At 39.5% G+C, this 16,302-nt stretch overlaps 1 protein-coding gene across 1 annotated transcript in view; it reads right to left on the reverse strand.

The window, feature by feature from the left end:
• DHX37 (DEAH-box helicase 37) overlaps positions 1-16,302 on the reverse strand; it is a 324,396-nt gene that overhangs the window by 229,150 nt on the left and 78,944 nt on the right. The window contains exons 9-12 of the mRNA XM_053701847.1: positions 11,604-11,717; positions 10,874-10,975; positions 10,603-10,717; positions 9,703-9,801 (exon numbers count right to left, since the gene is read on the reverse strand). Of these exons, the coding sequence (XP_053557822.1) occupies positions 9,703-9,801; positions 10,603-10,717; positions 10,874-10,975; positions 11,604-11,717 (430 nt within the window). The remainder of the gene's footprint in view (positions 1-9,702; positions 9,802-10,602; positions 10,718-10,873; positions 10,976-11,603; positions 11,718-16,302) is intronic.

The following is a 16,302-nucleotide window of genomic DNA, read 5'->3' on the forward strand; positions in this document are numbered from 1 at the left end:
AAAAAAACATATACTGGCCATAGCTGAGAAATATATAAATATCATCTGAGCCTACATTAGGATAATGTCATCCCTTCTGTAGAGCTATCAGATATGTACACTTGTACATAAGTGCATATGTGACCATACTTATTCCTATGGGTTAGGACTAGAGTCTTCCCTAAGAAGTTGGGTTAGTTTAGTTCTTAGTCTATCAGCTTTTAGCTTGCATATATATACACATTTGCATATGTTTATATAACATTAAGGCCAATCGTAGTATAACTAACATTTTTATTTTTTAAAAGTAAGTTTTCTATGTTTGCCGCTCATGCTCTATAGATCAGAGCCCAATATCAATGGCATTGTTGTAAACATAATTTATGCTTACCTGATAAATTCCTTTCTTCTGTTGTGTGATCAGTCCACGGGTCATCATTACTTCTGGGATATAACTCCTCCCCAACAGGAAATGCAAGAGGATTCACCCAGCAGAGCTGCATATAGCTCCTCCCCTCTACGTCAGTCCCAGTCATTCGACCAAGAATCAACGAGAAAGGAGTAACCAAGGGTGAAGTGGTGACTGGAGTATAATTTAAAAGATATTTACCTGCCTTAAAACAGGGCGGGCCGTGGACTGATCACACAACAGAAGAAAGGAATTTATCAGGTAAGCATAAATTATGTTTTCTTCTGTTATGTGTGATCAGTCCACGGGTCATCATTACTTCTGGGATACCAATACCAAAGCAAAAGTACACGGATGACGGGAGGGATAGGCAGGCTCATTATATAGAAGGAACCACTGCCTGAAGAACCTTTCTCCCAAAAATAGCCTCCGAAGAAGCAAAAGTGTCAAATTTGTAAAATTTGGAAAAAGTATGAAGCGAAGACCAAGTTGCAGCCTTGCAAATCTGTTCAACAGAGGCCTCATTCTTAAAGGCCCAAGTGGAAGCCACAGCTCTAGTGGAGTGAGCTGTAATTCTTTCAGGAGGCTGCTGACCAGCAGTCTCATAGGCTAAACGTATTATGCTACGAAGCCAAAAAGAGAGAGAGGTAGCAGAAGCTTTTTGACCTCTCCTCTGTCCAGAATAAACGACAAACAGGGAAGAAGTTTGGCGAAAATCTTTAGTTGCCTGCAAGTAGAACTTGAGGGCACGAACTACATCCAGATTGTGTAGAAGACGTTCCTTCTTTGAAGAAGGATTTGGACACAAGGATGGAACAACAATCTCTTGATTGATATTCCTGTTAGTGACCACCTTAGGTAAGAACCCAGGTTTAGTACGCAGAACTACCTTGTCTGAGTGAAAAATCAGATAAGGAGAATCACAATGTAAGGCTGATAACTCAGAGACTCTTCGAGCCGAGGAAATAGCCATTAAAAACAGAACTTTCCAAGATAACAATTTTATATCAATGGAATGAAGGGGTTCAAATGGAACACCCTGTAAAACGTTAAGAACTAAGTTTAAACTCCATGGCGGAGCAACAGCTTTAAACACAGGCTTGATCCTAGCTAAAGCCTGACAAAAAGCCTGGACGTCTGGATTTTCTGACAGACGCCTGTGTAACAAGATGGACAGAGCTGAAATCTGTCCCTTTAATGAACTAGCTGATAAACCCTTTTCTAACCCTTCTTGTAGAAAAGACAATATCCTAGAGATCCTAACCTTACTCCAGGAGTAATGTTTGGATTCGCACCAGTATAGGTATTTACGCCATATTTTATGGTAAATCTTTCTGGTAACAGGCTTCCTAGCCTGTATCAGGGTATCAATAACCGACTCAGAAAAACCACGTTTTGATAAAATCAAACGTTCAATTTCCAAGCAGTCAGCTTCAGAGAAGTTAGATTTTGATGTTTGAATGGACCCTGTATCAGAAGGTCCTGTCTTAGAGGTAGAGACCAAGGCGGACAGGAAGACATGTCCACTAGATCTGCATACCAAGTCCTGCGTGGCCATGCAGGCGCTATTAGAATCACTGATGCTCTCTCCTGCTTGATTTTGGCAATCAATCGAGGAAGCAGCGGAAAGGGTGGAAACACATAAGCCATCCCGAAGTTCCAAGGTGCTGTCAAAGCATCTATCAGAACCGCTCCCGGATCCCTGGATCTGGACCCGTAGCGAGGAAGTTTGGCGTTCTGGCGAGACGCCATGAGATCTATCTCTGGTTTGCCCCAACGTCGAAGTATTTGGGCAAAGACCTCCGGATGAAGTTCCCACTCCCCCGGATGAAAAGTCTGGCGACTCAAGAAATCCGCCTCCCAGTTCTCCACTCCCGGGATGTGGATTGCTGACAGGTGGCAAGAGTGAGACTCTGCCCAGCGAATTATCTTTGATACTTCCACCATTGCTAGGGAGCTTCTTGTCCCTCCCTGATGGTTGATGTAAGCTACAGTCGTGATGTTGTCCGACTGAAACCTGATGAACCCCCGAGTTGTTAATTGGGGCCAAGCTAGAAGGGCATTGAGAACTGCCCTCAATTCCAGAATGTTTATTGGAAGGAGACTCTCCTCCTGATTCCATAGTCCCTGAGCCTTCAGAGAATTCCAGACAGCGCCCCAACCTAGTAGGCTGGCGTCTGTTGTTACAATTGTCCAGTCTGGCCTGCTGAATGGCATCCCCCTGGACAGGTGTGGCCGATGAAGCCACCATAGAAGAGAATTTCTGGTCTCTTGATTCAGATTCAGAGTAGGGGACAAATCTGAGTAATCCCCATTCCACTGACTTAGCATGCATAATTGCAGAGGTCTGAGGTGTAGGCGTGCAAAAGGTACTATGTCCATTGCCGCTACCATTAAGCCGATCACCTCCATGCATTGAGCTACTGACGGGTGTTGAATGGAATGAAGGACACGGCATGCATTTTGAAGCTTTGTTAACCTGTCCTCTGTCAGGTAAATCTTCATTTCTACAGAATCTATAAGAGTCCCCAAGAATGGAACTCTTGTGAGAGGAAAAAGAGAACTCTTCTTTTCGTTCACTTTCCATCCATGCGACCTTAGAAATGCCAGAACTAACTCTGTATGAGACTTGGCAGTTTGAAAGCTTGAAGCTTGTATTAGAATGTCGTCTAGGTATGGAGCTACCGAAATCCCTCGCGGTCTTAGTACCGCCAGAAGGGCACCCAGAACCTTTGTGAAGATTCTTGGAGCCGTAGCCAATCCGAATGGAAGAGCTACAAACTGGTAGTGCCTGTCTAAGAAGGCAAACCTTAGATACCGGTGATGATCTTTGTGGATCGGTATGTGAAGGTAAGCATCCTTTAAATCCACTGTGGTCATGTACTGACCCTCTTGGATCATGGGTAAGATTGTCCGAATAGTTTCCATTTTGAACGATGGAACTCTTAGGAATTTGTTTAGAATCTTTAAATCTAAGATTGGCCTGAAAGTTCCCTCTTTTTTGGGAACCACAAACAGGTTTGAGTAGAACCCTTGTCCTTGTTCCGACCGCGGAACCGGATGGATCACTCCCATTATTAACAGATCTTGTACGCAGCGTAGAAACGCTTCTTTCTTTATCTGGTTTATTGACAACCTTGACAGATGAAATCTCCCTCTTGGGGGAGATAATTTGAAGTCTAGAAGGTATCCCTGAGATATGATCTCTAGTGCCCAGGGATCCTGAACATCTCTTGCCCAGGCCTGGGCGAAGAGAGAGAGTCTGCCCCCCACTAGATCCGGTCCCGGATCGGGGGCTCTCGGTTCATGCTGTCTTTGGGGCAGCAGCAGGTTTCCTGGCCTGCTTGCTCTTGTTCCAGGACTGGTTAGGCTTCCAGCCTTGCCTGTAACGAGCAACAGCTCCTTCCTGTTTTGGTGCAGTGGAGGTTGATGCTGCTCCTGTTTTGAAGTTCCGAAAGGGACGAAAATTAGACTGTCTAGCCTTAGCTTTGGCTTTGTCTTGAGGTAGGGCGTGGCCCTTACCTCCTGTAATGTCAGCGATAATCTCTTTCAAACCGGGCCCAAATAAAGACTGCCCCTTGAAAGGTATATTAAGTAATTTGGACTTAGAAGTAACATCGGCTGACCAGGATTTTAGCCACAGTGCCCTACGTGCCTGTATGGCGAATCCTGAGTTCTTAGCCGTAAGTTTGGTTAAATGTACTACGGCCTCCGAATGAAGGAATTAGCTAGTTTAAGGACTCTAAGCCTGTCCGTAATGTCGTCTAGCGTAGATGAACTAAGGTTCTCTTCAAGCGACTCAATCCAAAATGCTGCCGCAGCCGTAATCGGCGCGATACATGCAAGGGGTTGTAATATAAAACCTTGTTGAACAAACATTTTCTTAAGGTAACCCTCTAATTTTTTATCCATTGGATCTGAGAAAGCACAGCTATCCTCCACCGGGATAGTGGTACGCTTAGCTAAAGTAGAAACTGCTCCCTCCACCTTGGGGACCGTTTGCCATAAGTCCCGAGTGGTGGCGTCTATTGGAAACATCTTTCTAAATATTGGAGGGGGTGAGAACGGCACACCGGGTCTATCCCACTCCTTAGTAACAATTTCAGTTAGTCTCTTAGGTATAGGAAAAACGTCAGTACTCGCCGGTACCGCAAAGTATTTATCCAACCTACACAGTTTCTCTGGTATTGCAACGGTGTTACAATCGTTGAGAGCTGCTAAGACCTCCCCTAGTAATACACGGAGGTTCTCCAATTTAAATTTAAAATTTGAAATATCTGAGTCCAATCTGTTTGGATCAGAACCGTCACCCACAGAATGAAGCTCTCCGTCCTCATGCTCTGCGAGCTGTGACGCAGTATCAGACATGGCCCTAGCATTGTCAGCGCACTCTGTTCTCACCCCAGAGTGATCACGCTTGCCTCTTAGTTCTGGTAATTTAGACAAAACTTCAGTCATAACAGTAGCCATATCTTGTAATGTTATCTGTAATGGCCGCCCAGATGTACTAGGCGCCAAAATATCACGCACCTCCCGGGCGGGAGATGCAGGTACTGCCGCGTGAGGCGAGTTAGTCGGCATAACTCTCCCCTCGCTGTTTGGTGAAATTTGTTCACATTGTACAGATTGACTTTTATTTAAAGTAGCATCAATACAGTTAGTACATAAATTTCTATTGGGCTCCACCTTGGCATTGGAACAAATGACACAGATATCTTCCTCTGAGTCAGACATGTTTAACACACTAGCAAAAAACTTACAACTTGGTTATAATCTTTTTTAGCAAAAAACGTACTGTGCCTCAAAGAGGTACTAACGATTAAATGACAGTTGAAATAATGAACTGAAAAACAGTTATAGCATCAAACTTTAAAACAACAAAACTTTTAGCAAAGGTTTGTTCCCATTAGTAAAATAACAATAATTAAATTTGACATAAAAAATACAAAGCAACGTTTTTATTCACAGTCACTATAAGAATTCTCACAGCTCTGCTGAGAGAATTTACCTCCCTTCAAAGAAGTTTGAAGACCCCTGAGATCTATCAGAGATGAACCGGATCATGCAGGAAATATAAAAGTAACTGACTGGTATTTTTTGATGCGTAGCAAAGAGCGCCAAAAACGGCCCCTCCCTCTCCCACACAGCAGTGAAGAGAAAACGAAACTGTCACAATTAAAGCAAAAAAACTGCCAAGTGGAAAATAATGCCCAAATATTTATTCACACAGTACCTCAGCAATGTAAACGATTCTACATTCCAGCAAAAACGTTTAACATGATAAATAGTTATTAAAAAGGATTAGTGACCTTTAACAGAGTAGTTCCGGTGAAATACCATCCCCAGAATACTGAAGTGTATACATACATGTCATTTTAACGGTATGGTAGGATTTTCTCATCAATTCCATTCAGAAAATAAAAACTGCTACATACCTCAATGCAGATTCATCTGCCCGCTGTCCCCTGATCTGAAGCCTTTACCTCCCTCAGATGGCCGAGAACAGCAATATGATCTTAACTACTCCGGTTAAAATCATAGTAAAAAACTCTGACAGATTCTTCCTCAAACTCTGCCAGAGAAGTAATAACACGCTCCGGTGCTATTTTAAAATAACAAACTTTTGATTGAAGTCATAAAAACTAAGTATAATCACCATAGTCCTCTCACACATCCTATCTAGTCGTTGGGTGCAAGAGAATGACTGGGACTGACGTAGAGGGGAGGAGCTATATGCAGCTCTGCTGGGTGAATCCTCTTGCATTTCCTGTTGGGGAGGAGTTATATCCCAGAAGTAATGATGACCCGTGGACTGATCACACATAACAGAAGAAATTATTTTTTCAGACGTCTGCTGCGCTATAGAGCATGAACGCAAAACTGATATACACTGTCACACCTATGAGAAACGATTTCTCAATTGACATAAGCTATTATAACTAGTTCGTCATTGGACGACCAATACACACCCCCGGTCGTGATTCATGTGACTCAAACACAGATTTTCACATTAGATAGACTATATGCCGGAGTATAGTCAAATAATATAGAGTGCTAATTTGGAGCTGCGATAACACTATCAGAACAAACAGGGGGCATTAAAAACTTGCAATTATCTTATCCTATAAATTTTTCTATAGGATACATGATTGGCCAGTTCACAAACACCCTCTATCCAATCACGTCACAGATTCTCCGACTTGTAAATACCTTTGAACACATAAAAAATCTAATTTCTAATGAAAATGTAAATACACTTTGTTCTTTGGAGTGCCACTATCAAGATCTAAGTACATCTTTGGTTGACACTGAAACTGTTTTAGTTAGCAACAATAATATACGATTTGACTAGATTAGGGGAGTTTTTAATTTCTATATGAAAAAACACAAACTATATAAGTATATGCAAGTATATTTGACTTGATTAGGGAGGTTTACATTCCCATACTAAAACACAAAATTATACAAGCATATAGGAACAATGACATTCCTCAAAATATCATTGCATATAAATACATAAATGCACAAACAAAAGGTGAACACTTAGTTTATTTACTTTGCATTATCAATATTGTCTTTTGTTTTCAACAACAAATCAGTCTGAGAGACACCTGACAATTTACACAGGTGGGAACTAATGAGGCACACACCCATTAGAAAGGAGTCAATTGCTTGTTTGTATGAAGGGTATAAAGAGCAGAGGTAGGAATGAATATGATATGACTGATGAAACTGTTTGTAAACCGAGAAACGCGTTGCAATTATTGGGGCCAACTGGGTGACCCTACAATCCACTCTATGTAACAACCTTGGTGTTGTTTTAATTTTTTACTTGTTTTTAATAAATATTTTTTAACCTCTATCTTTGGAGTGGAATTCATTTCCTACCACCTGCTCTTTTGTACTGAGGACACAGCCACTGGAAAGCTCTAAACCTGCATCTCTTCTCATTTCATCAATACTTGAAGGATTATCTGTTTGGGTGAGCTGCCACACCTGTCTGAATCTGCAGCCTGCATCTACTAGCACATTGGTGTGCTATGGGAGTATGTGAGTACCCATCTTCTGCTACTAAGTACACACCTATGTTTTACTTTTAATGGTCTGCACATATAGTGCTTTCTGTTTGCTTTTTCATTTGCTGCAGCATTACTGTATTGGAAATATCCCAGAAAGGGTGAGCTGTTACACCTATACAAATCTACAGCCTGTCCCTACCAGCACATAAGTGTGCTTGTGGAATATGTGAGTATCTATTTGGCTATTCAACTATATCTCTGTCATCACCAAGTTAATACTACACATGAGGCGCCCCTCTGTTGTTTTCTGTTTTAAACTGTCTAAAAAGACTTTGTATCCTGTAGCATTATGATGACCCTTTAATTGCCCGAAGGGGCTTAGCCCAAACTCTGAATAACAGCCTCAGACCATTTTTCCTTCTCAACCAAAAACTTTACAATAGGCACTATGCATTCCAGTAAGTCACGTTCTCCACATCCAGATTCTTTCATCAGACTGCCAGATAGTGAAGTGTGATTCACCACTCCAAAGAACATTTCGGCTGCTCTATTCCAGTGAAAGCGTGATTTACACCACTCCAATCCATGAGTGGCATTGGCCATGTTAAAGGACAAGTTCACACTAGAGCTGCAAATGCTTAGCTGCATTAACACAGTCTTACAAATTAAAATCAATGTATAAACAATAAACAGCAATATAAAAAAAAATTTTTTTAACTTTTTAGTTTGTACGGTACCTAATAATCTCAATGCCACTGGAACTCCCAGTTAAAAGGGCTGGACAACAAAGATCTATTATCACGCCCCCTGACCAATTAAATATAGCTATTTTAATCTATGCAAATGTTATGAGTGTGTATGCAATGCGATGAGCTTCACCTGCATGTATCCTAAATAAAAATGTATTTGGTGTTTATACCCTTTACTAGTCCTAAAGCCAGTGTAGACGGCCATTTTTTGCAGTACAGCGGTCCCACCCCTTGCTCTCTCTATCCCCCCTCTCTTTTGCTCTCTCTCCCCCCTCTCTTTTGCTCTCTCTCCCCCCTCTCTATTGCCATCTCTCTCCCCCCTCTCTATTGCCATCTCTCTCCAACCCTCTCTATTGCCATCTCTCTCCAACCCTCTCTCTTTTGCCGTCTCTCTCCCCCTCTTTCTTTTGCTGTCTCTCTCCCCCTCTTTCTTTTGCTGTCTCTCTCCCCCTCTTTCTTTTGCTGTCTCTCTCCCCCTCTTTCTTTTGCTGTCTCTCTCCCCCTCTTTCTTTTGCTGTCTCTCTCCCCCTCTCTCTTTTGCTGTCCCTCTCTCCCTCTCTCTAAACCCCCCTCTTCTGCTCTCTCTATCCCCCCCTCTTTAGAGCTCTCTGTCTCTTAGCAGCTGGCCCCGGTATCTGGCCCCGCATCATGCCCCGCCCGCATCACACCCGCCCGGCCACACCCAATCCGCACCCGCCCGGCCACGCAACTCCACCACACAACGCCAGGTTAGTTGGAAGGCCAGGTGTGTTTGTCCTCGTCTCTACTGCGCATGAAAGCTTCAGACAAACACACTTGGCCTTTTATTATATAGGATGTGTTACAGTAGAGTAGCAAAGGTTTAAATAGAAAGTGATTCTTTGACCTAAACATTCTGTTCACAAAGCAGAGCGGCAGGAAGCCTTGAGAAAGAAAGCCATCAGGAGATCAAACCCAGATTAGAACACTGACCGAATATCTTGACGGCGTGCTGCTAAATATGCAGAGCCACAAATGTTGGCAGTTGATTCCATTCTGTGGCGGGGGGGGGAAGACGATTAGCATGTAATTTAGTAACATGTATAACCTCTCTGACCCCCAAGCCTGTAAATTACTGGACCTGCATTCCTCTTCTTAATCTAAGAAGAAATATCTTCACTTTTAACCTCATTTGATATATACGCTACATATTCCATAGCGGGTCCCCCAGTGGGTCCTTCAATAGCTTATCAGCGCTATCCCTACCCCCAGTTTGTTTCGTAATCTTCTGTACAAACCCATTGCCCTGCTGTTTTTGTCTATGGAGATTTCATGTACCTGTTAGCAATGGGTGTAGCAGAAATACCTGAACTTAATAATAAGGAACAGTGTTTACATAATGTTGGCCATATAGTGTATACTCCAAGAAATGTTCTCACTGTGAAAGACACATTCTTGGTAAAATCAGGTTGATTCGGAGGCGATTCCTATTTTTGGATAAAAAAAATAAATTCTTGCATAGGTGCTGTAGACAACTTCCATAAATATAACGTGCACTTGCCAAAACAATAATAAATGTAACAGTTACCGTCATGAACAGATTTGCCATGGTAAGGGAAGCTTCTTCTCAACCTTCGACACAGGGAATGCACCTCTGCTTGTCCTGTTAGAAATAATAAGATGCCACCTGCAAAATATAAATAAATACATATTCAACACTCAAAACTACAATCTACCTTAAAGGGACATTATACACTCATTTTTTCTTTGCATAAATGTTTTGTAGATAATCTATTTATATAGCCCATAAAGTTTTTTTTTTAAATTAATGTATAGTTTTGCTTATTTTTAAATAACATTGCTCTGATTTTCAGACTCCTAACCAAGCCCCAAAGTTTTATGTGAATACGCTCGACTACCTACTCCAGCTTGCTCCTGTTTGTGTAAAGGGTCTTTTCATATGCAAAAGAAGGGGGAGGGGGGGAGTGTCTTATTTGCCACTTGCAGTGGGCTTTCCAGCTACCTTTTCAACAGAGACAAAGTGACAGCTTCTAAGTAAGTTTTTAAACAGTTTTATACTGGATTTTTATATCAGTATCTGTGCATATTATTCTTTATAGTGGTGTCTATTACATGCAGTTATATGAAAATGAGTGTATACTGTCCCTTTAATACCACTGCCTTTTATGTGTCACTATAGAGATTTAAAATACAATAAATTAATAAAAACAAGTCTCAGACCATTATGAAAACATACTGTTAATATCACTACAACAATGTAAAAGGGCAAGTTATTTTGCATATCTGGTACTTATTTATTCAAACACAGTAGTAAAATAAAAACATTAGCCACCTTGTATTGCAAATTTACAAATGCAATTTTTTTTCAGTTGCCAAATGCTTTACATAATCTATTTTAGTAACAAAGCAAGTGCTGAAAGGAATATCAATATTACAGAACAACATAAGGAAGGATACAAATGCTTACCTGGAGGCAACATTCTATGAATTTTGCAGACCTTCCTGAAACACTCCCCTGCGTAATCATCCAATGGGGTGCGTTTATTAAAATGAACTGTCACAGGAAACTGCCTTGCATCCACCTAGAAGGAAAAAGGTGCAGCCTTTTGTATAAAAAGAATTGATGAACAGAAAGGTATTATCACTCAATCTAGAATTACGCGTGCTGCCATGAATGTGCTGGTCATATAACATCTACACAAACATGACTAAGAATTCAATATGTACCATATACCAACCTTAATTACAGGAGGAGCAACAGGGAACAGTCTCTTGTTTTCTGTGAAATCTTCAACACGTAGTGTAGCAGACATAATTACCAACTTCAACGGGGATCCTTTCTATATAAAGAAATTATTTCACTTTTAAATTTAGTATAAAACTTATAATATTTATGTCCACCCCCAAACTATAAATACATTCTCAAAGGGATACTGAACTAATCTCTTTCTTATATTCTTCAGATAGAGCATGCAATTTTAAGCAAGTTTCTCTTTTACTCCTATTTTCAATTTTTCGTTGTATCTTTATTTGAAAAGGCAGGCATGTAAGCTTAGGAGCCGGCCCATCTTTGGTTCAGAACCTGGGTAGCACTTGCTGATTGGTGGCTAAATGTAGCCACCAATCAGCAAGCGCTATCCATGGTGCTGAACCAAAAATGGGCCGGCTCCTATGCTTACATTCTTGTTTTGTTTTTTTATAAATAAAGATACCAAGAGAACGTAGAAAAATGGATGATGGGAGTAAATTAGAACATTGCATGCTCTATCTGAATCATGAAAGAAAACATTTTTGGGTTTAGCATCACTTTAATATACAAGACATTGATCAGCATTAAGAGAGGGACTGGGCGACAAAGTTCTAGCCAATATACAAATCCAATGATTTAGAGTTTAGTGAACCCAAATGAAACAAAGAAAAAAAATCTCTTTACAGTTTACATAAAAACACAACAATAGTAATAATCACCTTATGTCGAAGAGGAACAATACGAGATAACAGCCCAATTAGAATATCAGTGTAGACGCTTCTCTCGTGTGCTTCATCAATTATTATTACTTTATATTTCTTTAGTAAAAAATCCTAAAAAAAAATAGAAAAAATAGTTAGAAAAAAGCCATACATTACAATGACAGTAGCTTGTAAATAAAGTGTTTTTTACATTCAAATAGCTTTTGCATATATTTTTCATTTGGAAATAAAATGCTATTTACATTTAAAATGAAACAAACAGGAAGTAAATGTTGCTTACTGCAGTACTCCTGCTAACTGGATGACAAACACAACAAAAACTCCAGCAAATCCAAGCCTGAATATTAAAGTTAAATTACTTACATTTTATTATTTTAATGAAAAAAATAAAATCTACATTTTTGTAAGTAAAATTTTTAAAATACATTGTACTGCATTTCAAATTTGAATTGAAGGATTTTTATAACAGGTTTGCAAAACAAATGTACGATTATTAGATAAATGCATGTGCACACAAAACATTCCATAATGTCTCAGTATATTTACAAACTATTAAATACAAAATATTTGTCTGTGGATTTCAAAGATTGCTTTTAAAAAGTTTATTTCATGAGTCAAAAAATGTTTTTAAAAGCATCTAAAAGAGCACATTTGAATATGTACAGAAGTTTTGAATAATGTTTCAGTGCTAAAAAAATGTTTTTATTTATACTTATGATTATGACATACATCACTCTCCACCATTAGAGACTTCCTCAAACTTTCATTTAAAAAATGTAACCTGTTTTAATAGTGCTCTTATATGCATAATAGTTTCTGGAGATTACTGTACCGTTAGCATGTGTACACGACAGAAAATGTACGTTTTTCAATGTTAATAAACTTAGGACCATACAGAAGAAAAATCTTATACTATTTAGTATCTATATAGATTATACATTAGTAAAAACACAAACACATCTTATTTCAAAACAAAAAGAAAACTCCTGGGACAAATACATTGCAGGTAAAGAAAAGCTGATGACATGCAATGTAATTGTCAATTCAGCAGGGAACCTGTCAAAGTAAGTCAACTTACTAAACTGAGCAGAGTCAGGCACTTATTTCACTAGAAAGAACCACATAAAGAGCCATATGTATAGGCATATATACATAAATATATTAACTAACAGCAGAAGAGACACTCAACCAGGTATAAACAATGCCTTAAAGCCTTGATGTTTGTCACCACTTGATGGTTGGGGAAAACCAGACTTGGACTCCCTATTAAAAGGAAAAAATCTAACTAATAGTTAAAGGGACAGTGTACTGTATAATTGTTTTTCCCTTAATGTGTTTCCAAATAACAGCAGCAGAATATACAATATATGAGAAATAGCTACTTCATATATTAAAAAACAACAACAATCGTTTGTGGTCTTTGAAACCACAACCCATTAAAATGGGCTGAGCTTGCAGGAAAATCAGGCCTCATCTTATCCCTTTCTAGACACAAAAAAAATGCTTACTTATCTTATTTCTGTCTGTATACTAAAGCCCAAAACTTAGAGAGAAAAAGTGAGTGCAATTTCTTCTGTTGGCCATGTTTACATAGATTTTTTTATTTAACCAGACTCTTGAAAGCTTGTCTTTTAAAGGGACAGTCTACACAAGAATTTGTATTGTTTAAAAGATAGACAATCCCTCTATTACCCACTACCCAGTTTTGCATAACCAACACTCATATTAATATACTTTTTACCTCTGTGATTACCTTGTATGTAAGCCTCTGCAGACTGCCCACTTATCTAAGTTTTTTTTAACTGACTTGCATTGTAGTGAATCAGTGCCGACTCCTAGGTAACTACACGGGCATGAGCACAATGTTATCTATATTGCATACATGAACTAATGCCCTCTAGTTGTGAAATACTGTCAAAATGCATTCATATAAGAGGCAATCTTCAAGGGCTAAAAAATTAGCATATAAGCCTACTAGGTTTAGTTTTCAACTAAGAATATCAAGAGAACAATGCAAAATGGATGATAAAAAGTAAATTGGAAAGTTGTTTAAAATTACATGCCCTATCTGAATCATGAAAGTTTATTTTAACTAGACTGTCCCTGTAAAGTACTGAAATGTTCAGTATAGGCAGTGATGCTACGAGCAAAACTAGCTATTTTAAATGCCAAAATATAGGTGATTGTTAAACAGTTTACAACACTTCAGCAGATAAAATGTATAATACAAATTAAAGGGGAGAACATTTTACAATGCACTGTCCCTTTAAGGCAGACATCCTCAAACTTGGCCCTCCAGAGGTTTTGGAACTACATTTCCCATGATGCTTAGCCAGCTGATATGCTGGCTGAGCATCATGGAAAAAGTAGTTCCAAAACCTCTGAAGGGCCAAGTTTGAGAATGTCTGCTTTAAGGCATGAATAAGATTTGAATTGGACTTTAAGATACAATTTTATAACAAAATTTGACACAGAATCTTAAAAAGAGTTTCAGAAAGCTGTTGAAGATTAAAGGTCTATTCCTGGGGGCCATCTCATTGAAGAAGATATTCTAGTTACATTTGTTCTCAGCATGATACAGCTCTACCTACAGCAAAGTACAGTACAATACATATCTAGGGTTACCTGTAAAAAACAAAATTTATGCTTACTTGATAAATTGATTTCTTTCCAGGCATGGAGAGTCCACGACTTCATTCTAATTACTAGTGGGAAATTCACCTCCTGGCCAGCAGGAGGAGGCAAACAGCACCCCAGCAGAGCTGTTAAGTGTCATTTTCCTTACCCATAACCCCCAGTCATTCAGTCGAAGAGAAAAAGAAAAAAAAAAGATAACACAAGGGTATAGAGGTGCCTGAGATTTACACAAAAAAACTGCCATCTTAAATTTAAATAAGGTCGTGGACTCTCCATGCCCAGAAAGAAAGAAATTTATCAGGTAAGCATAAATTTCATTTTCTTTCCTATGGCATGGAGACTCCACGACTTCATTCTAATTACTAGTGGGAACTAATACCCAAGCTAAAGGACACATAATGAAAAGGGAGGTTGAACAAGATAGGCGGACCTAAATAGAAGGCACCACCGCTTGAAGAACTTTTCTCCTAAAAGAAGCCTCAGTCAGCAAGGCAAAAGTATCAAATTTGTAGAATTTGGAAAAGGTATGCAAAGAGGACCATGTCGCCTCCATGCAAATTTGATCCACAGAAGCTTAATTTTTTAAAGCCCAGGAAGAGGAGACAGCCCTACTGGAATGAGCCACAATTCACTCAGGAGGCTGTTGTCCATCTGTCTCATAAGCTAACCGGATAACACTTCTCAACCAGAGAGAAAGGGTAGTAGAAGTAGCCTTCTGACCTTTACGCTTACCAGAGAAAACGAACAGGGCAGAAGATTGCTGAAAATCTTTAGTTGCTTGAAGGTAAAATTTTAGAGCACGCACAACATCCAAGTTATGTAAAAGACGTTCCTTCTGGGAAGAAGGATTGGGACTAAACGAAGGAACAACAATTTCCCGATTAATATCATGATCCGATACTACCTTAGTAAAAAATCCTAGCTTAGTACGAAGGACCGCCTTATCCGCATGAAAAATAAGATAAGGGGAATCGCTCTGCAGAGCCGAAAGCTCAGAAACTTTTTGAGCAAGAAGAAATAGCAAGGAGACACAAAACCTTCCAAGATAACAATTTAATATCAACAGAATGCATCGGCTCAAACGGAGCCTGCTGCAAAACTTTAAGAACAAGATTAAGACTCCAAGGAGGAGCAACAGATTTAAACACAGGCCGGATTCTGACCAGGGCCTGAACAAAAGATTGGAAATCTGGCATATCTGCCAGACGTTTGTGCAAAAGACTAGACAGTGCATAAATCTGACCCTTCAGAGTACTGACTGACAAACCCTTCGCCAGGCCCTCCTGAAGAAAAGACAAAATTTGGGGTACCCTTACCCTGCTCCAAGAGAAACCCTTCGATTCACACCAAGAGGTATTTGCGCCATACTTTATGGTAAATCTTGCGAGTAACAGGCTTACAAGCCTGAAGCATGGTATCAACTTTTTCAGAAAAGACACGTCTAGCCAAGACTAGGCGTTCAAACTCCAAGCAGTCAGCTTCAAAAAATCTAGATTTCAATGAAGGAAGGGACCGTGAAGTAGAAGGTCCTTCCTTAAAGGTGACCTCCAAAATGGAAGAGATGACATCTTCACCAGATCCGCGAACTAGATCCTGCAAGGCCATGCAGGAGCTATTAGAATCACAGACGCTCTCTCCTGTTTGATACGAGCAATGACTCATGGAAGGAGGGCAAATGGAGAAAACAGGTATGCCAGATTGAAAATCCAGAGGCATAACTTTTCTTCACTTTCTGCGATTAGATATTTTAAGTGAAAATTTTTCTGCAGGTCATTTTTAAATAAAATTCAATTTTAAATTAGACCGTTACACTAAGGCACCAGTTCAATTGTAATGTGTTGGTTAACTGAAGAATAAAGCCATTTTTAACGTTTTATAATATAGTGCAGTAGTTGAAAATTGCATTGCATACAAAAAAAATTATTTTTAACATGTCTCTTGAATAAATCTGTTTGCTTTTCTCTTGGTCCAACATAGAAATGTAGTAATAAAAAAGATGCAATGCTCATACTACTGTCTTACTTTCAGAACAAACAACTTTACAGACTGGGAAAGGCTA

The sequence above is a fragment of the Bombina bombina genome, chromosome 2, assembly GCF_027579735.1.
Source record: "Bombina bombina isolate aBomBom1 chromosome 2, aBomBom1.pri, whole genome shotgun sequence".
Lineage (NCBI taxonomy): Eukaryota > Metazoa > Chordata > Amphibia > Anura > Bombinatoridae > Bombina > Bombina bombina.